The sequence below is a fragment of the Ursus americanus genome, chromosome 1, assembly GCF_024610735.1.
Source record: "Ursus americanus isolate L20-20 chromosome 1, mUrsAme1.1.p, whole genome shotgun sequence".
Classification (NCBI taxonomy): Eukaryota; Metazoa; Chordata; class Mammalia; order Carnivora; family Ursidae; genus Ursus; species Ursus americanus.
Window position 1 is genome coordinate 47,111,600 of NC_142127.1, and position 22,963 is coordinate 47,134,562.

Genomic DNA, 22,963 nt, shown 5'->3' on the forward strand with positions numbered 1-22,963 from the left:
TCTTTACATTATACAGTAACACTTGAGAATATCCAAATAATGAGATATGTCAACTATCAACTCTGAAGTGGGATCTGTGACCTAGACATTTCAGAAAAATTGCATGTTTGATGCTTTTTTATTGAATACTGTTGAACTGTATAAGAGAAAAATGATTTACCTATGGAGAAGGAGGCAGAAAATACTTTTTTTCGTTCTTTCTATAATTCATGGTATCACACCCAAAGTATTCATGAAATTTAAAGTTCATAATCCTGGCTTCTGCTCAGTTAATAGATATTTTTTCTTAGGAAGCCATTTCTCTCATCCCTCTGTGTTTTACTTAAAGCTATAAAATTGTAGCTTCTACGGATACTGTCAACAGTCCTTTCAAGTTTGACTCAGCTAATTTAGCTTTCTAAGAAGTAGAAAATAATGTTATGAATCCAGCAAGACATCTTCAATTTAAAACCCTCTGTGTGGGTGCGTGTGAATTCTATGTGAAAATGTAAAAAGGTGATCAAGCAAAATTATGTTTTCAGTGACACCTATTGTTACCTAGAATCATCTGTTAAAAGGTGTGTAGATGGTAGGAAAAGGGAGGTAATCGCTTCCCTAATTTATAATATAAAAAGTGGTCACTTAAATTACTATCATAAATTATTAGAGTAATTCTCACAGACACTTGGAACATTAGTGACTTTCATCTAGAAAATGACCCGTTAATGCAACTTTGAAAATTATACCTAAATGGATTCATTGAAATGACATGATCTTGATGTATTCTTTATTTCTAAATTTATGAGAATAAGCCAAGAAACTATCTCCCGAGAATATTCCTTTTGCCTGTTTAAGGAAAACCTTTCATTCTAAGTAGATAGGAGAAAATAATGCAGAAAGCCTCCATATATTCTGTATAAAGTTTGTGGCCTTACTGTTTGGACTCATTAGAGTTTTAAAGGATTACTTAGCACTTTCTACTTTGACCTGTTGTGCCAAATTCCTGTGTTGGTATCATCTATAATGCAGGAATTTTCTTATTTTTCTGTTTTCCTGAGATCAACCATATAATTGAATTTTTCAGGTTGCTGAATGTTTTATTAAATCTGTGAAAGTCCGTAGTTTTACTTATAGCTAACGTTGCATTTCACTCAATTTATGGGCAATTTATAAATACTGATGCGTGATGCATGACATTTCAAAGTAGCAGGCAATTTTATGCATCTGGTAAGTTATATCGATATTACAGGAGACTCGTGCATATTGAAAGAAACTTTTCACTTACCAGTTTAACTAAATTAATATATCACATTCCTTCCTTTCATAGGCTGCCAAAATGGCAAATTATGCCAAGTTTCAGAAAATTTGTGATCTTCTGTTTGTTATGTTTGCCATGGTTTTTATCACCACACGACTGGGTATATTTCCTCTCTGGTGAGTATGCCAATCTTCTTTCCGATAGAACCACCCCTTCCGGATAGGCTTTCTGAGCTATTTTGCTTTTGAATTTCATTCCAAATATTTAGTAAGAGGTTTAAAGAAAGTGGGGGAGGGACTCAAGAAATGGTTTTGATTTCTTCTTCCAGAAATATTGTATTCTTTACTAATCTTTTCTGCAGGATAGTTAGAGAAGGATGCACCTTACAGAGGTTCTGAGACCACAGAAAGCCGTCTGCCATTTTGGGGTCCAGTCTAGAGCATGAATCAGAAACCCTTAGCCATGGAAGTTTGAATAAATACAGGAAACATGGTGTTGCAGCCCATTATATAGTAGGGATCCTCCTGTACCAGGAGTTTACAAAACCTTGTCCCCAGACTGGTAGCAACAGCATCACCAAGAAACTTGTTAGCAATGTAACTTACTGGGTCCCACCCCAGACCTGCTGAATCACAAACTTTGGAGTTGGGTCCTGGCAGTCTGTGTTTGATAAGCCTTCCTGGTGATTCTGCTCCACAGTGAAGTTTGAGTACATTGTCCTCTGTAATTCTCCTCATCGGCTGTATTTATAGCTGAAACAGATGGAAGGTATAACCTGAAACTAACCCCTGAAATTCCCTATGGCCTCTTAATGTCTGGATGTCTTTTGTTGTGTTGAAAGCTAAAGAAATAATATGACTGATTTTGATGGAATTCGACAACCCTTTCTATAGAAAATAGGTCCAGTGTCATTAATCTTTTTTCTGGAAGGCTGTTACTTGAACCAGAAAAGAAATGAGCCCTCTGTATCACTTAAAGTCTACCACTGATGGCAGATATTTTTTTTTTATTTTAAGAAATTGATTTGAATGGGAAATTAAAGTAATGGAAATTGGAAAAAGCTGAGAAATGAAGGAATGCAGTAATAACTTGCCCCAGTAGAAAAATAACCATAATAAAGTTGGGATTTTTAAAGTGAGTATGTCTATCACCAGAGTTCCATAAACAAATCACTAACACACACACACACACGCACCCCTTCTCTTTGAGGCTCTCAGCCCTTTTGGACACTTACTTATGATGATTTTCATAATCATTATAGAAGAACCATTATAGAAGAAGCAACATTGTATGCTGGCAACAAGCATTTATAAAACCTCAGTATAGTTTTATATACTTGTCGGTAGGAAACACGTGTAATTTTACATATTATGTATCTGTAATTATTTCAGGATTGGGTCTCTTTCAAGATTATTAACAGAACTTAGTGGTAAGAATTTAAATAGAAGTAATTTGAGCAAAGTCCAGGACATATTTCTCTAGAGAATAATAGAAAGTTTTTTCTTAACCAGGACTTCTGAGAACCTGAGTTTTAAAGAAATAAACATTACTCTCAAGTACTTTGATTTGCTTACTTCCCTTTAAGGGTAGAATTAAAATTAGATGCACCCCTTCTCCTTCACTCCAGCTAATGTGTAAAAAAGCTCTTTAGGTTTAGACAGCAGTGAGTTGCCTAGAATATAGAAATTATGCATGACTCATAGGTATGCCCTGTGATGATGCCATAAACTAGCCACTTAGAAAAATCCTTATAACTAAATACAAAGCAAGAACTTACATTGCAGATGTCATAGGACTTCTACTACCATGCCCCTGCATGAGGCCAAGTTTTTCAAGAGGCAGCTTGTGGAGAGAAATATTTTATTGTTTGTAATACAAGAAATAATTTCTATACCTGATCCCATCGTAGTGGTACCTCTAATGAATGAAATCCTTTTCAGATATGTCGAAGAAGTTGCATTAGTGCTTGGATGACCTTTGTTTCCAACTCCTAGCGTGTAATGGGTATTGTCAGTGTTCAAAATTACAGTGTGCCTAACGATAGCAAATAGAGTTTTAAATGTTTTCCTTAAGACTGTGAAATTATTTTTAAAAATTCCTTTTAGATTAGGAAATCCTAGAGTTAGGAGGGACTACACATCACCAGCTCCAACCTCTTCTCCCGTGCCTTCTGCCCAGGATAGGAATTCTATCAGTTTCCCTTGTCCAGGAGTATTGCTTCAGAGGTTAAGGGAGAAATCGTTTCTTAAATGAAACGGAAACCTGGGTCTTTAGAACTTATAAACTAAAGGTCCTTAATCTGTTTAGAAACCCCTAAAACAGTATGAAAAGCGTGTTGGTGTGTGTATTTTTTTCCCGGAGGGGAGGGTGCATGTCTTTATCAGATTCTCAAGATCCGTGACTCCCTTCCCTCCTCAAAAAAGTGGCTTCTGGGAACAGACTAAGTGTACCCTGACACTTTGAATCGAAAACTCTTTAGAACGTGAATGTTTCTAACATATCATCTGTAGGCTTTCTCTTCATCAGAAAGCATCCTTAATCCCTTCAATTATTCCTGCCTGTTGTTTCCTCTCCTTTGTTTGTTCCTGAGAATTCCTCATCGTGATGTTCCAAATGTGGACTGCCTGGTACAAAATATAAGAGAACTAAAAACAAGTTTTATTTAGAACTGCATTTCTTTTTTTTTTTAACTTTATTTATTTATTTATTTATTTGACAGAGAGAGAGGACGCATAAGCAGGGGGAGAGGCAGGCAGAGGGAGAGAGAGAAGCAGGCTCCTGGGGAGCCCCATGTGGGGCTTGATCCCAGGCCCTTGGGATCATGACCTGAGCCAAAAGCAGACACTTAACTGACTGAGCCACCCACGCGTCCCCTAGAACTGCATTTCTTTAATGCAGCTTGCCATTGCATTAGCTGTAAGCAACTTCGACATTGTACTGTCAGTGATCTGATAAACATTTGAGCTCCTGCCAGACTCGATCTCCCTCATCCTCAATTTATCTCATTTTTATGTATTTTTATTTCTATTATGATTTATTTGTATACCTAATTATACAGACTGCATTTATTCCTGTTAGTTTTTATAATGCCGTTTTCAAATATTCTAGCCCGAGTAGGGTTTTCTGAACTACATCCAGTGCTATACTTACCCCTCCCACATTTCTACTACGTAAGTATATGCCTTTCATGCTTCCCCCAACTCACTGAAGAAAGAAGTTGACCCAGAGGAATTCCTGGTACACTACTGAAGAATCTCTTTGGGTGGGCCTCAGTCTCTCAACCACAAGTCTGTCTTTATGATTTTACTTGTTACTGTCTCATAACTGCCCTGTCATCACGCCTGCTCTTTCCCCAGATTTTTTTAAGGTGTAATCAAAGACTTCGTCAAAGGTCTTGTGAAAGTTGAAATTTACTCTTGTGAAAGTAAAAATTTACTCTCTTGTTTAAGGCATCCTCTGCACATGTAGGAACAGTGAAAAAAGAATCTGAGGCTCACCGGCATGACTTGATTTTAGGAGACTTTTATTGGTTTCTGGCTCTTCATTTCTAGGCACTCACCCCCATCTGACTATCTATCTGCAACAATGAGCTTATCAGCCTAAAATTTCTAGTCTTTGCCTTTTCCATATTGTTTACATATCAACTCTTACCTTCAGCATACCATTTTTTGAGATGTACTTAGTGAATATTTATTGGGTACTTAGGGTGTAACCAGTAAGGGACTGGGTACTGAGAATTCAGTCCGACATAGGGCCTGCCTTGGGGCACTCGCAGTTGAACCCTGATAGGTTTATAATTCTAGTTTTTAACTTTCTGGTTTATAACTTTCTGGTTTATAATTTTCTGGTTTATAATTTGGGGGGGTTAGAGATTATTAATTATTTTCTGAACATTTTCTGGAGATAAATAAGGTAACTGGACTGTCAGTGTTAAGTACTTTGGCGAAGTGTCCTAGGGAGCTTTGTCAGCTAAATAGAGCATTATACTACATAGAGATGGTGCGTGTGAAGCAGTCAGTGGCTACTGGAGGGAGGGTGCTGGAGGAAGATGGGACTTCAGTGCTAACAAGCATTTTATAAACTTCTATTCTCTTTCAAGTACTTGTGCTTCAGGTGAAAGAAGAAACAGAATTATTCTATGTGCCCTCTACTTCATTTAGTTTTCAGTCTGTTTACTTTGGAATCCCCAGCAATATCTTCCAGGTTCCTCCTGACTGTACTTCTGTTCCCACATGAGCCATCAGAATTTTCGTAATTTGTGGGTTTAATAACACTTGACTCATTCTTTCTTGTGTCTTCAGTCCCTGTCTCACCAAGACAACATCCGCCATGCTTAGCCTTTTCAGAATCATACACTACCCAGATTTCCTTTTGGCCATAATATATCCTTCTAGAACATCACTGCCTGACAGAAATATCATTCAGGCTTCACAGTAATTTTAAATTTTCTAGTAGCCGCATTAAAAAAGTAAGAAGAAAGAGGTGACAACTTTTTATATAACATGTTTTATTTAACTCAATATACCACAAACAATATCATTTTAACATGTAATCAATATTAAAAATACTGATATTTGCATTCTTTTGTTGCACACCAAATCTTTGAAATTGGGTATGTGTTTCATGTTACTGCATCTACTCAGAAGTCCACGTATTTTAGCCTTTATGTAGTGGTTGGGCAGTCAGTGATTTTATCATTTTTGAGGTTAAGCCCATCATTGTAAGCTGTTACCATTTTCATTGATCTGCATCTGTCTTTCCTCAACTCCATTTCTGTGTAATCCCTGAAATTCTTAACAATTCCTATTTTACAAAGCTGCGGTTTCAAGTGGCACAGAGTAGATTGTGCCCAGAATCATTGTACCAGGCATCACAATACGTTGCCCACAGTGGCTCCTCGGTATTTGTTGGGTGCAAGAAGTACTCTTTCATCCTCAACAATTTCACATTTGTTTACTTAGTTGAGCTTTTTAAATCATTGTGAAGTAGTTAGGGGCAGTTTCTGCCTTATTACACAGAGAGAACCGATTCATTTAGTCAGTGATTTACCCCATTTCTCTGGACTCTATTCTCCTGACATGAGCTCAATTCAGCAAGTACTTACTAAGTTTCAGTGGTTCTCCCTCCAAGACAGTACTATCTTCTTTAAAGATTAGACTACAAAGCTGTTGATGAGATACAATTTTGGTAGTTGTTACATAAAAAAGAGTAATTTCAAAATGATTGTCTCTATCATTCTGGCCCAGCCAAGACATCATACTGTAAGCATCATCATCCCCCAGCCGTACATTAGAATATGAAAACAAAAAAGGCAAATCTACAAAGATCCGGACAGGGAAGTAGCGTGGTGCAGTCAGTAGAAAGACTGCTTGCTTTGGGTCATGGTTCTCCCCCTCCATGGGTGTCTGAAGACCAGGTGTTTAATTACATCTATGTCCCATCAGGAAAATAAGAATAATAGTAACTGTTCCACCTACCTTACCAGGATATGTTAAGGGTCTAATGAAATACTGCTTATAGTTCTATAACTATAAAGTACTTTGTAAATATTAAGGATTTTTTAAAAATCTATTACTATTAAAAATGGAAATCCCCTTGGGACACCTGGGTGGCTCAGTTAAGCGCCTGCCTTTGGCTCAGGTCATGATCCCAGAGTCCTGGGATCAAGTCCAACATCAGGCTCCCTGCTCGGCCAGGAGCTTGCTACTCCCCCTGCTTGTACACACACACACACACTCTCTCTCTCTGTCAAATAAATAAATAAAATCTTTAAAAGAGAAAGGGAAATTCCCATTATGGCCAAGTCATGGCTAGAAATTTTTATTACATTTTATAGCCTCCAAGTAGTCTAGATTAAGTAACCATAATCGTAGACACTTTTGAAATAAAATTTTAAAATTATCTCTCCAGTTATGAGATTCAGAATATCTTGTTTCAGTCACTTCCGTTTTCAGTACTCACTGAGCATATATCGGATATGCACCGGGTTGTCTTATTCCCTGAAATTCTAAGTGACAATACTGATCCTGAGCCACCAGAAGTGACCATTACTATTCACAGAATCTCACAGAATTTCATAAAATGCAAGTTGATGTCAGGCTAGTTCTTTCCTACAAGTCATGGATTGACAGATCATTATCAGTGATGAATGGGCATACCGCAATTGTCAAAACCTCTTCCTATGTCCTAGTAATGACTTTCCACATCTCCATTCATGTCCCATCAAATGCTAACCCCTTGGCTATGCGAAGGTTAGAGTTAAATATGTACTTTCAGTGGTCCACTATTATTCAGACGGAAGCATATGACATCTCAGAAGGTGATTTTCTGTGCATCTCTGTCCTGCAAAGTAGGAGAATTATTTGCTGATTTGTACTCTCTGAAAGTTTCTGCAATTAAAAAAATGTTACAGAAGAGCCTAGATCATTCTTTTACCATTTTCCATAATAAGATTTGAAATTCATCCAGATGGTATGGGAATATCATCATCATCTCTGATTTAGTTTTCAAAACCTACTTTACCAAAGTAGTGTGGCTTATATGCTTTTCTGAATATCTGATAAGATTAGTCTCAGAGTTCACAAATTTGGAGAAGCTAGGTTTTTGTTTTTGTTTTTCTAGAATCCGTTGACAGATTTTCTCTGACATTTTCCTTGGTGCTGGTCTGTGTTAAATGTAATTTAGAGATAGAGGATGAAATCTGAACTCTTTTGGCTAGTAGGTATTTCGGTATGTTTTTAATACATGTGTTGGCATCAATTAATACCTTCATAAGGTTGGGTAGAGGTGGTTGAAAATAATGTGTCTGAAATGTTTTGCTTCTTTTCATGTGAACATCATAATTTTTATATAATTTCAAGATTAAAAAGTTAAACCAGGAGTCAAAAAACTATCACCTGTAGGACAAATCAGCCTCATTGCCTGTTTTTATAAATTAAGTTTTCTTGGAGCACAACCTTGCTCATCTGTTACATATTGTGTTTGGCTGCTTTCTGCTACAATGGCTTAAGTAGTTGGGACAGAGTGTATAGCCTGCTAATCCTAAAATATTTACCAGCTGTTTCTTCACAGAAAATGTTGGCCAACTCCTGGGCCAGACCATTAAGAATTAGTCGGATGAGTAAAAAAAGGCAGTGGAGGGAGTGATGTGTTACATGTATTCAGCCTTGGGATGTTCTCTAGAAGTATTGTCTACCCTAGACAAAAAACATCCAGGTATTCTTAATATTGTATGTGAGATGGGCAGATTATGCTCCCAGTTAAGTAAGCTTTTTCCTTTTGTGACTTGAATCAACAACAAAAAATGCAGTATCCTAGCAATGCTGTCTGCGCAGAACTAATGTCTTAAGCATTTCTTCCCTCCCTCCCAATCACTGCAGAGAACCCTTTGCTGAGAGAAGGAGGAAAAAAAAATATGATTGTCTGGGGCACCTGGGTGGTGCAGTCAGTTAAGCGTCTGACTCTTGGTTTTGGCTCAGGTCGTGATCTCAGGGTCATGATTTTGAGCCCCGTGTCGGGCTCTGCGCTCAGCATGGAGTCTGAGATTCTCTCTCCCTCTCCCTCTGCCCCTTATGCTTGTGCTCGCTCTCTCTCTCTCCCTCAAATAAATAAATGCATCTTAAAAAAAAAAACATGTTTGTTCAGAGTATCATAAAATTCTGTATGGCCATTTCATCTGTTTGGAAAAAAATATCTGACTATTGTAATAAAGTCTAATGCCGGGGCCATAGATTTACAGATTCTATGTTTGATCAAGAATCTCACTTATTTGAGAGTGATGCTTTGTGGAAAATCCTGTACCTGATGAAGAACCTACATCTACTCTTTCCATTCTTTTATGTTATGATAAGGTGCAGCTGTGTACCAGGCTGGTTCTCTCCTCCAACACTTACCCTCAGCTCCCTGTTGTGGTCCCTTGATCTCTCCTGACAACTGGCCACTCTGTCCACGCTGATTCCCTTTGCAACGGCTGAGCTCTGGACCACCTTGTCCCTGCCCATTGCCTACTTCTCAGTCTAGACAAGTACCTAGGCCGTTCCAGAAACCCCCTGCAGAATCCTGGTGTGTAGGGCTCTGTGCCACTGTTGGTGCACACCCTGGCTGTGTCCTTTCCTTCTCAGAACTTTGTCCGTATCTCTGAATGGCATCTCTGGGATGACAGTATAGTCAAGGAGACGGAACCACAGCATCAGTGGCATCCCTGGAATCATCCTATTTCTTGTAGGGATATATCTTATCATGTTTTATTACTTAAATTTTTAGGTCTTTAGGACAAGGAAGCAAACACTTTAAAAATTCCTCACAGACAAGGAGCCATTTATTCTTTGTAAATCTATTCAGTTGCACTTCGCCATGAACCTGCTGTGTGATAGGCACAGCGTGGGTGTTGGGGACATAGATATTGATTAGGTCATGAGCCCAGGAACATCCCGCACTGCAAAACCATCAATAAGTATTTGTCAAATCAAGAAGTAAAATTCTAGAATTTCCCATGCAGTTTGGTGCAATCACGACTGAGACTTCACAGCCCACATGTGTCTTTCCTTATGATACAGAATAGTCTGGTCAAAGAAGACAAACATGGCAGTGACTCAGTATCTTTCAAAAGTGGGGGGTTTCCAGCCACTGAATCATTTGCTCAGACAGAATTTAGAGAAACAGAATTGTGCAGTTGTTATTATCTGCCTCTGTCCACAGCAGATAATAAAACAAATGCTTGGAGAATGCTAAATGTCTAACAATTGAAAATACAGGAGTTAAATATAGATAAGGAAAATCATAGCACAAGTAAATATACTGAAAATGAAAGCAGTGACTGGGAGCCTCGTAGAGGGCAGGGTGGGGATGTGGGGCACACTGACTCTTGATAAGTGAGGCACAAAGAGAAAAAGTGGTCAAGAGGTTGCAGGGCAGTGTAAGGAGGGGGCAGCTACTCAAGAAGAGAAATAGAAAACAAACAAACAAACGTCTTTCCTCCATCCATGGGATCACCAAAGAAGGTGAGTAGGTGCACAAAGAAGACTGTCCCGACATAGTAATTAATTCTGTCCGAGGGCCCTGGACAGTTGTGCCAGCCACCATCAGGGACTTCTCATCTTCTGTCAGTGTCAGGTTAGGTACCCAACCTCAAATTCATAGCAAACTCCACATCTCGTGGAGCAACTTGCACCAACCCAATTTAGCTGTCTTAACTTCCTTTTTTTGAAGGGACCGCGTACAAACCCACACCTAATTTTCACACACATTGGTGTCTTAGACTGCTTTGTATCCCACACAGCCCCAACCTGTGCCTTAAATAGAGTCATCAGAAGACAAATATTTAATTTGGTTTGTTGGTTGCTAATACACTGTATCATGATCTTTGAGCTATATATTCAGTAGTTAGGATGAAATGTCGTATGAAGCATTCATGAAAATATTTATTAAAATTTGGTTGAAGAAAGGATTCTGAATACCTTCCATTTTTTAGTGGCGTGTAAGAATGGCCAGGTACGAACAATTCCAAATGTTCTAAAATTCTGAGAATTAAAGAAGTACTATTTTAATTACCCAACATTTTTTAGATTGCTTTTTAATTGAAATGTATATGTAGTAAAATGTATGTAATGAGATAGACTAGTCTGTTCACTCTAATGTTACTGCATAGTAGTGTGTGCTAATCAAATAAGGAAATATTGGGGATTATTTCCCAAAATAGCCCCCAGGGAGTGCTCTGGGTCCCCTGTGTTTCAGTTTAGTCTCCCGTCTTGTTTCCTGCCGTGCTCTGCAATCATAGTTGGGGGTAAGGGTATTAACTTGAAGCAGTACAAGATTATAAACCACCAGATAATAGTAAAATATCTTTCAGTGACTTTTTATTAGGCTTTTTGACTAATAATAAGTGAGCAAAACAAAAAAGAATTTTCTGGTGATCATGAACTAGAATATTTCCATTAATCACAATTTTAGTCTGCCAAATTGTTCTTGTTCTAATCTCATGGACGTATAAGGGTGTTTTATCTCCCGTCTACTGCGGAAGGGCAAACACCTTGGGAAAGCAGTGAATATTTTAAGTTAGCATTAAAGTGCCATGTGAACACATCCCATTCAGTCAATTCGGGAGCCAGCATGAAGCACTGAAGGAATTTTTCTTTGTGTGCAAGTCTCTTAAATCACCTCTCTTCCCCAGAATACTACCTTATGTTAAAAGCACAGTTTGCAAAGTCAGCACTTTATTTAAAAGGGTCGCAACCCTCTCCTTATACATTACAACTATAATATCTTCCAGAAATAAGTTAGGTGCTTCACAACATAGGTTAAACCTGCTGCCACAAAGTACAGAAGAAACAGAGCTTAAATATCTCTCTCAGTCGTGAATTATTCATGGAGCTTGACCCCCTTTTCTATTCCTAGCCATATGATTGCATTTATTTCAAATTGTGTCCCCCCCCCCATCCCATCAAACATTTAATTTGATATCGGAGTCCCCTACTGTCAGTAGCCATCACATGACATTTTCCTGAAGCACTGTTCTGATGCTGTTGTTTGATAATCATTCATTTCCTTGTCACCCCTCACTCAAGACTGAGCTCCAACAGGGCTGCGACCATGTCTCATTCTCCTTCTAAATGCCCAGGGCTATTCACTATACCTGGTATGCTGTAAGTGTGCTGATCTATCTTACAGTAGATCTCTAGGATTTATTCTAGGTCTTCATTTGGAATATTCACTTGCGTAAAGGTATTCACCCCAGGCAGGTAGTTTGTTCACTTGTTTACTAATTTCAATGTAAGAGAGTATCATTCTGTTTTCTTTTTGCCAAAATCAGGAAGAAACATTCTGAACGCCAAAATAATGCTTATTTAAATTCCCTCTTCTCTTGAGCCCACTTACCCTCACTAATTCCCCTACCATAATTCGCCCACCCTGACATGTTATCCTGCACAGCTAGAGTTTGGGACAAGTTCTATTTCAGGCATAAAATGTAGGAGACTGGACTTCGAGTGGCCCACACTGGACATACTGACTTATGACTCTTCTCTTTCTCTTTTTAACTTGATTTCTACCTGTCCTTCAAAGGTTTGGGTAAGATGATGAAATTCTGCCTTATTCTGAAAATAACTGCATGCACAACTAGGATCATTGCTTATTTTTATCTTCTGGCCTACTTTTTCTCACACAAAAAGATGAAATGAAGTAGGTGCTCCATCATATATAAATATGTTATATTTATATATAGATAGATGGATATCTAAAAACTACTTATATCCATACATATATATTTATCATAGATAAATATTTATAGATACTTATATCTTAAGTAAATATATTTACAGATTTATATTTTATTTGTATATATACCATATAATGAAATTTTTGCTTGCTCTTATCAGCATCAAATAAATATCACAACAGCTGCTTCCATGAATTTATGGGGCTTCTCTTTTTAGTAATTAAGAAGTAGTGAGACTATTGATTGCTGCCTGCTGCAAAAGGAGTAAGATTGAATGATATATTTTCTTCATAAATTGCCCTTAATGGCTTTGAGATTTCAGATAAGGTAATTCCAAATCATTTGCATGAAAGGCTAACCATTTCATTAAAACTGTATTTTGCTGGCACTTTTTGTACCTGGAGAGTCTTGGTGCTCCAAACAGGTCTAAAATGGGCACAGCATCATTTCTAACCATGGTCAGGATATGTTTCCCTGGGCCAGTATCTTGAGCACCTTGAAAATAGCCAGTAGATTTCCAAACCACTTGAGAATGGATCCAGACTATTTTCCGTTAAACAGAGTGGGAAGAGAGGTTAGTTTTTCTTCTTCAAATTAACACCCTGTCCCTGTTCTGGTGGGCAGTGATGACTTGCTCCTTCTTGTTTCGACATCTGAGAACTTGGCAGTAAAAAACGATGCAATTTCATTTCACAAAAGGGAGAGAAATGTTTGATGTTAGGTATATTAGTTAGTAAGTAGAGTCATCCTATAACCAAATGGTATCTTGTCGTAGAAGAACAAAACATGAAGTTCCTTGTTCTAAGGTGTAAGCAGCTGAAAGGCAGCAGAGAAGAAAGACAGCACATTTATAGTGAATATTTTCAGAAATAAATGAAGCCTCTGATGATTATGAAAACAGCTTGAAAGTAAATTAAAACATGGTGATGGTTAGAGGGGGAGGTGAGGGGTGGTAGGGGTCTCACCCAAGAGTCTGAATTGAAACAAACACGTGTGATGGTCACCTTGTCTCTTGCCTAATGTAGCTGATCCTTAGGAAAGGTTCTCAAGCCTCCTTTTTGAACCAATCAGAAAAAAAAATCAGATTGACAGTATTTTATTTATTTAACCTATGTTGTTCAGAAAAAAGGAATTCACAATATCAAATACTGCAAGGGAGACCAAGGAAAATAAGAATACTAGTCACGTGAACTGTGCATGTGTTCTTCATCTGTGAAATGAGAGAACTGGAATAAAATTTACCAACAGTATCTTCTAGCTCTAAAGTTTCTTTTTATTTTTGTTAACGTTTTAAAATTCCTTGATTCTCTGATTTCACAATTACAAGTGAGTTGGTGATTCCAGTGAGAAATTTTCATAGAGTGATCCCCACAATTAATTCTAAGGGGGTGGGAGGTAACAAGTGGGTGGTGGGCAAGAAGAGATAGTAGACACAGACAATTTGTTTAAGAAGTTTGCAGAAAGAAAGAAGATGATCATTAGATTGAATGCAGTATCACATGAAGATTTTTATAGAATACTGGACATCTGTGTTTCCTTTTAGAAACAGAAGAGAGAGTACTTGTAGGTGTTAGTGCGGTACCCATGAATTAAAGAAGAGACTCCTGCTTTTCAGAGAGTTGAAGGAAGAGAGGCAAGCATCCATTGTTGATTCTAGTTAGGTGACTTTTCAGGTACTGTGACTCCTTGAGTCAGTGTAAAGGAAGAGATTAATGATACTGATGGGGGAAAGAACAGGAGGAAACTGAGCAAGCAGGGTCTTAGGGATTAACAGCCAGATGGAAGGACAGCCTTCTGAAAGTAGGAAGCTTATCTTTCTGAGCCTCTGAGCCTTCCTCACCAAACTAGTATAATGAAAGAAGAGTATCAAAGCAATGCTAGTCAGTTGCCAACTGAAATCGTACGTGTATACAATATGCAAGATTTCATGAAGTCAGTGAAAGTGATGTCAGAGCTCTGCTCCAAACATACCAAACCCCTGCCAAAGCGGAGTTGGCAAGACGTTTAACAGTTGGAAAAAGGAACATCAGCAAGGATGGCGACATAATAGGTACTTCAAAAAGGAAAGATAGGAATTACAGAGGAATGTGAGAGACCCTTGGGGAAATGCTGAAGCCCTCAAATAATTGTGCGTTTTCTGTAAAATGGTCATATACTACTCCCACTCAGTTTGGGAGAAAATTATACAACCCTCCCAATCAACACTTCATTCATTTTTAGCTCTAAGAATTAGAACATAGTTGCAATTATAATCTAAATTTGATTAAATGGAAAATAAAATAGATTTCATTTTCATAAATTTTACTTCATTTCTCAAAGTAAAATCTTGATTGACCTATTTTCTATGAAATTTGCATCCCATTTTAAGTGGATTCACTTTATTTTTTTAAATTTTTTCCTTTTTAAAATTTTTATTTAAGTTCCACTTAGTTAACATATAGTGTAATATTCAGTAGTAGACTTTTGTGATTTGTCACTTAACATACAATTCTCAGTGTTCATCACAAGTGCCCTCCTTAATCCCCATCACCCATTTAACCCAGTCCCCACACACCTCCCTTCCAACAACCTTCAGTTTGTTCTCTATAGTTAAGAGTCTGTTTTATGGTTCACTTAGCTCTTTTTTTTGCCCCATGTTCATCTGTCTCATTTCTTAAATTCCACATGTGAATGAAATCATATGGTATTTGTCTTTTTCTGACTGACTTATTTCACTTAGCATAATACACTGTAGCTCCATCCATGTCATTACAAATAGCAAGATTTCATTCTTTCTGATGGCTTAGCAATATTCCATTGTGTGTGTGTGTGTGTGTGTGTGTATCACAATTTTTTTTTATCCATTCATCAGTCAGTGGACATTTGGGCTCTTTCTGTAATGTGGTTGTTGTCGATAATGCTGCTGTAAACATCAGGGTGCATGTGTCCCTTTGAATCAGTGGTTTTGTATCTTTTGGGTAAATACCTAGTAGTGCAATTGATGAATCATAAAGTAGTTCTATTTTTAACCTCCATACTGTTTTCCAGAGCGGCTGCACCAGTTTGCATTCCCACCAACAGTGTAAGAGGGCTCCCCTTTCTCCACATCCTTGCCAACATCTGTTGTTTCCTGTGTTACTAATTTTAGCCATTTTGACAGGTGTGAGTTGGTATCTCATTGTGGTTTTGATTTGCATTTCCCTGATGCTGAGTGATGTTGAGCATCCTTTCATGTGTCTGTTAGCCGTCTGGATGTCTTCTTTGGAAAGATGTCTATTCATGTCTTCTGCCTATTTCTTGACTGGATTGTTTGGGTGTTGAGTTTGGTGAGTTCTTTATAGATTATAGATACTAACCCTTAATCAGATATGTCCTTTCAAATATCTTTTCCCATTCCAAAGATTGCCTTTTAGTTTTGTTGGATTCACTTTTTTTTAAAGATTTTATTTATTTATTCGACAGAGATCGAGACAGCCAGCGAGAGAGGGAACACAAGCAGGGGGAGTGGGAGAGGAAGAAGCAGGCTCATCGCGGAAGAGCCTGATGTGGGGCTCAATCCCATAGCGCCGGGATCACGCCCTGAGCCAAGGGCAGATGCTTAACCGCTGTGCCACCCAGGTGCCCCCTGTTGGATTCACTTTAAATGGCCCTTTCTTGTTGGCAGTGTGCCTTTGAATAGGAGGAATTCCTGTACTCAGATTGTAAAGGAGGTATCTTTCTAAATCCTGTCTGTATAACCTGAGAATAGAACAAAGCAAGGAAAGGAGTGGGGGTGGAACAGGTAGGAATTGTTACAGCATCAGTGGCCAGCCGCCAGCCAAGGGGTAAAGGGAGCTTGTGTGTTGGGTCAGGGACTCAAGCTGACATGATTGACCACGAGATTCAACCTGTGGAGGAATTTCAGAGATTCTCAGGATAGGCCAAGTAAAATGAAAGAATCCAGTATTTGGCGGTTTCGTATTTTCTTCATGATGTTAATTTTTGCTTTCCTTTCTGAGTTCACCTTGTGTTTTCACATTGTTTATCACAGGAGGAAACAAGGGTCCTTCCATCTTCCTCCTATTGGAAAGGGTTTAATAGACTACGTTTTTCCCTCAGCAGGCATAGAAGTGCTTGGAGTGGGGAGATATTTTAAAGTATCACAAGAGATACATGTTTTCCTGTCCGTGGAGGCAGAACAAAAAAAACCATAATTTGAAAGTAACCAATCGGTTCAAATTAGTGAGTTTACATTGATTCACTTTCCTATGAGAGCTTTTCCTTTAATCAGCTTAATCCCCCAAATCTCACGGGGAAGTGGCAGTTAATGTCTTTCAAGGCAGCCCATCTTGCTGTTTGGATGAAAGTCTTTTTCTAACCAATTTCTACATTGCCTGACAGAGAATAAAGCTAATCCTCTTTCAGGATTCTTACTAGCTGTGTGAGAATTAAATCTAAGGGTTCCAGGAGATGGTTATGGTTACGGGCTTGGAACACCGGGGGATTTTGCTACTGCCTATTCAGAGCAGACACACCAGTTTGGGCAATCACAAAACAATATACAAACCGAGTTGTTAGTGTTGATGGTCAAGGTTTCCAAGACGTGTTTGCAGCCCACTGGCCATTGGTTCAAAGTGTAGCATAGAAGATTCCCCTCTTCCCATTTTGATAGCAGCATCTAAATGATGTGTGTCGGTTGGGTCTCCTGAGAAGCAGGCGATGGAGTTCAGAGAGCCAGAGGTTTATTAGGTGGTCATGCCTGTCAGATAAAGAGAAGGCAGCATGGGTGGGGCAGGCAGAACTTCCAACAGTGGTGTAGATCTGACAGCCTTGGCCTGCCCAACAGAGAGCTCCAGAGCAGTGTTGGCCTGTGAGAGGAGTCCTGGGTAGTGAAGAAATGGGCAGCCCCTAATGCCCCTTCATGTACAGTCCTGGGCTGAGAGAGAGCTCCCAGGCCTCAGCTCAAACACAAATTCTGAAGGCACCATTGCTGGAACCATCTAACTGCACTCTTCATGACTGATAGAAGCTCTCTCTTAAAGGGAGAGCTGAATGGCCCACCTCCTTGCTTTAACTAATGCCACAATAAATACTGAACCATTCAAATGAACAGCTCCTTTAGGAACAAAAGACCCACACACGTCAAAATGGCAGTGTTTGGCAGTCTATCATTTATAAATTTCGGTCGTCAACAGGGTTCATCAGATTGTATTTTGGGAACACACATTGCTTAGCTTTCTTATAAACTTAATTTTATTCTGAAGAACAGTGATGATAAAGAGCCCATCCTTTATCAAACAGTTTGGTTTAAAAAGTTGCTTAGCAGGAGGATAAAACAAAACAAAGAAGCAATTAGCTTTATATTTAGTGGCCTATCTATATGCATTTGGAGCACATTTCTGGAATAATTCAAAAGGGCCAATCCATTTTATGCCTCCTGCTGCTAAATGAATGTGGGAGTCAAGCTGCTATTTTCACAGTGTAAGACATTTATTGTTGATAAAAAAAAAAATCTCCCACTTATACATAATCAGTATCCTGGCAAATGACACTGTAGAATTTCAGCTCCTTAAGTATAAAGCAGAAGAATCTTCAAAAAAAAAAAAAAAATTAGGCCTTAGGATTTAAAACGCAGCCAACCATGGATCAAAGCATTTAAGCACATTCATTGTGTTCAAACTGACCAGTTCTCTACCGAGTATGTGTTCTTTGGGTTGACAAGACTGATCCTTAACTCACCCCTCCTCGTTGGAACAGTGCAGCACTTCGATTATTCAGTCAATACAGGAGGATTCAGCTCTGTGCCTGGCTCATTCACAGCTCTCACTGTTAATGCAACTTAATGTTATCTAACGCTTTTAACAAATTTCTCCCCCACCCCTGCAAAAAAGTATATAAAATCAGTAGGTAACTCAACTGAGGGTATGGTAGATTTAGGCCTATAAATTATTATACCCACCTCAGTCATTTCTGTTTCCTAAAAGTTTGTACAAAGACAGTCTGCTCCTTGTGTGTTGGGGGTAAGGGGAGGTGATACCCTAATCTGTTTCTTCTATTTGGATCAACTGTGAACACATTTATCAGAACAATCAGACTGATTCAGGCCTCTAAGAGTTTGATCCTTGGACCAAAATGGTTTCTGGGCACAGAGTATGAAAAACTAGTGAGATCTTATCACCAGTTGCACTTAAGAAATATTTTTTCTAGGCTGACAGAGCTCAGAAGGAAAGGAAGGGAGACGTGGGAAGGCTAAATAAGTTGATTTCCTGCTGATAGCTTGCCATCTCCCAGTATATCATAAAGCACAGTAAGAATGTGTTCACTCTCTGTAAGACGCCCAGGATGGCGCCAGGGGACTGTTGAGGATATAGCCTAGGGTCGCAGACATATCCTTCCCTCCCACCCACATGGAAGCCAGCACAGTCAGTGCTGCAGTTTTTTCATAAATATGGAGGCTCTTTGCCATGAAAACTGGAAAACACTTGGAACAATTAAGCTGATGTCTTGAGCTGACCTATTAACTGAAGGTAGGCATTTATACCATGATGATTGAGGTGCTTTTCCAACCCACTCATTCTCAAAAACTAAATGGAGAATTTTAAAAAGGGAGAGGTGGATGTGTGTTAAAATTCTGTGAAAATCTTTTTTTCCCCTAATGCTTTCTGAAAATAAATCTGGAAGTAGGTATTTAAAACTTTCATCTGAACCATTTTAGACATTCACTCGTGGGTGTAAGATCAAGGTATTCATAAGTCATTCACAAACATAACTCTACACCAGGGTTTCTTAACTTCAGCACTACTGACACTTGGGCCAGGTAATCTCTTTGTCCTGTTCGTGATGGGATGTTGAGCAGCGTCCTTGGCCTCGATCCACTAGATGCCAGTAGCACATACATGCGTGCGTGAATGCGCACGCACAGACACACACACACACACACACACACACACACACACACACACACACACACAGAGTTAGTTATGACAACCAAAAATATCTCTAGACATTGCCAATTATCTCTTGGGGGCAAAATCAGCCCCAGTTGACAACCACTGTTTTAACTCAGTGGTTCTCAAAATTGTTTAGAGGGTAAAGACCTGGAAACAATGATGTTTTATAGAACACCATGAGATTTTTATTGTCTTTAAAATGCTGTCATTCCAATTCTGAATGATTTTCCTAGCAGAAAATGGCTTTATAATACATAGACTACAGAGAATTATAACCTGCAGTACACATGGTTAGGGTATGTCAAATTAAGCATGATTACGTTTTCTTATATATCCCTTTAATTCTAATTTTAGTAAATGACAAAGGTTTACAGAAAACTGAAACTTGAGAATTTTTCTCCCTACAATTGAAGAAAGGCAAAGTTCAGTTTAGCTATAGAATGTCATGCTTTTAGCTAGTTATAAGTTTTCTAGATCTTGGCTGTTGACAAACTATGATTTGTGCCAGAACCACATACTATTATTACTTGCTTGCTTGTTTTCTTTAGTAGACTCATTTCCTTTTACTTACAGTTTATTTTAAAAGAATTATTGTATCTTGAGGCGCCTGGGTAGATCAGTCAGTTAAGGGTCCAACTCCCCGTGCTCAGCGGGGAGTCGGCTAAAAATTCTCTCCCTCTCCCTCTGCCCCTCCTCCACTTGTGGGCTGGCTGTCTCTCAAATAAATAAATAAATTTTAAGGAAAAAAGAAAGAATTATTATATCTTGTGTCACTATTAAATTTTTAAGAAAGAATTTGTTATATTTTGTAAAATACATGTTCACATAAATACATAACTAATAAATATTCATCTCACACCTAAAATCATCTTCATACCATACTTTGAAACCAGAGATTTAGTCAAACATCTATATACTATTAACATTTTATGCGGGGCCAGAAGAAAGCTCAAATAATGCCATAACACTTTAATTCAAAGCTTTTTCTAAAGCATTTCTCAAGTATCTAGTGCATATACAACAGAAGTGTTACACAAGGAGAAAAGAGAAAAAGAAATATTGTCTCTATGCACGTGTAATTTGTTGCCCAGGATTGTAGGATTTAGGAAGGAAGGGAAATTAACATTTACTGGGCACCTGTTACCTCCATTGTGCTAAACACTCTGTACTTAATTCTCATAACAATGGCTCTGTTTATCTGCTTATTTGACATTTACTGAGTGCACACTGTGTAAGAAATATTATGGTAATGTTTGAGAAATAAGATATATTTCTTACCCTTAAAGTATAATTTAATTATAAACCCAACCCTAATGATAGAATTGTAATATGATGGACAATTTTATCCATGCAGTACATACGAAAACAGGATGTACAGGGTCTAAGGAACATGTGATTGGGCTGGAGTGAAGGGTAATCCAGGCATGGCATTTAGGAACATAAGATCTTAGTTAGGTCTCCAAGGAGTATCCCTGCTTTCCTGAGGCTCTAGAAGTAACTAACTTGCTGAAGGTCACAAGAGCACAAATGCAAAGCTGAAGCCTGTGCCCTTTTCATTACACAGGGACCATGATTATCTAGCTCCGGGAGGATGTGTGCACGTTCTGCCACTTCCCCTTAACTACCCATAGCAGATAGTGCCAATCCATCAAGGCGTCATTTCCCATTGGGCCGAGCCCAGGCCCGAGAATCCTTTTCATTCCCAGTGCTCTAGGAAACCACTCCCTCAGTCAGTCCTCTTAATTTTCTAATGAGAAAACTGAGTGCCCGATAAAGTTAAACTGCCCCATGTCTCTCGGAGTCTGAGCCAGAACTCCTGACAGTCTTCTTACTGCCAAACTGCACTGCTTCCCAGGAAAAGAGAAAACAGAAACACACAGCCATGTCGTACTTACCTGCCCCTCTCCCCTAAGTGAACAGACACTCTTCTTTTCCCCACTGAAGCATACTCGTTCGTGGCATCCAGATACCTCGCGATACACCCACTGCTCCAGTGAACGCTGGAGAACTACTTCCAGTGGAAGAGTCGCACGGTTGTCTGCAGACCTCTTTGTGCCTGTTATAATGTATGAGTTTATTACTCAATATAATAAAATATTAACTGTAAGTGTAAAAACATAATGGCTTTTTCTGAAACTATAAAAATTAAGTTAAATGCATTGTAAAAAGGAAGAAGTGTGTAAAAATTGCTGTTGGATGACGCGTAGGTGAGACAACTGTAAAAGACCGAGAGGCAGATTGTAAAAATCCAGAGGACTTCCACACCCTGATTACTTCCGAGGTGGCTTTAAGTTTTCTGTGTTAGATTTTTTTATTTGAGAGAGAAAGAGAGGGAGAGAGAGAGCACAAGCAGGAGGGGGAGGAGGGAGAGAGAATCTCAAGCAGACTCTGATGAACGTCGAGCCCCACGTGGGGCTGAGTCTCAGGACCCTGAGATCATGACCTAAGCTGAAGTCAAGAGTTGGATGCTTCACCGACTGAGGCACCCAGGTACCCCTAAGTTTTCCATTTTAAAGAAGCCCAAAGTGGAAATTGTAGACTTTGCATTTCAGGAAAGGTGAATGTAAGAAAGGTCCAGCAGTGAACCCATATTCAAAAGGAAAACCCTTGGCCCTAAATCAAAAAAATTGGTGAATGATGGCATATACATATATACACATACACACCTTTTCATACACACACACACACACACATATGTATCTTTAAGGTACATATGTACTCTTTAAGCAACTTTTTAAATTACTAAAACTATTACTCCCAATTGAATCAGATAATAATGACAAAGCAGTGTATATAGATGCATGAGTGTATGCATGCACACAATGTGTCATTGAACTCACATCAGCCAAAGATCTTGGAAAGCTCTTTTGCAAAGTTCTGGAGGAAAAATATTTCAAAACCCTCTTAAATGAGATGATGTGGAAATAATATTGGACTGGGAATTAAGAATCCTGTTCAGGTTTTCATTTTGAGATTTACTTAGTGAGCTTGATCAAATCACCACTCTTCTCCCTACTTTTGCTACCCCCACTGTAAGCGAGTATAGCAAAGCTTTCCTTGGCCAAGAGTTTTTGCATGTATCAAGTGAGAATGTGTATAAAAGGGACTTGAAAGGTTTAAAGTGCTATATAACACTGTTTTTAGCTTATTTGAAAATGGTGGCTCATATGTAGACATTAACTAGACAGCAGGCTTTAGATGACGTACTGAGGCAGAGAAGGATTCTTTGAGGGAATAAGGCTTAAGTCAAGAAGAAGTCTGACTATCTGAAACAAAACAGGGAAAATTACAAGTAATTCAGCTGCAGCATTTAGTCTGTTAGAGATGAGAATTCTCTCCTGATAGCTAGCATTTTCCTTCCAGGCTTTCATGTTGAGATGGTGTAGAGACAAGTCTGGTGTGCAGGTGGCAGCATGGAGACCACGCCACTAGCGCCGGACCCACCCCATGAGCTCCTTTCCTCTCCCCTTGCCTTGCCCACAGAAGCCATCATTCTCTTATGCTACCTTGCCTCTAGTCCTCGTGGGTAAATGTATGGGTCTGATGCTATGCTTAGGTGAATTAGTCTAGAATTTGTGCTCAGGGGATTATTGGTGACTGCACCAT

At 38.8% G+C, this 22,963-nt stretch overlaps 1 protein-coding gene across 1 annotated transcript in view; it reads left to right on the top strand.

Annotated features, from left to right (window-relative positions):
- CERS6 (ceramide synthase 6) overlaps positions 1-22,963 on the top strand; it is a 293,290-nt gene that overhangs the window by 237,990 nt on the left and 32,337 nt on the right. The window contains exon 8 of the mRNA XM_045780449.2: positions 1,307-1,413. Within this exon, the coding sequence (XP_045636405.1) occupies positions 1,307-1,413 (107 nt within the window). The remainder of the gene's footprint in view (positions 1-1,306; positions 1,414-22,963) is intronic.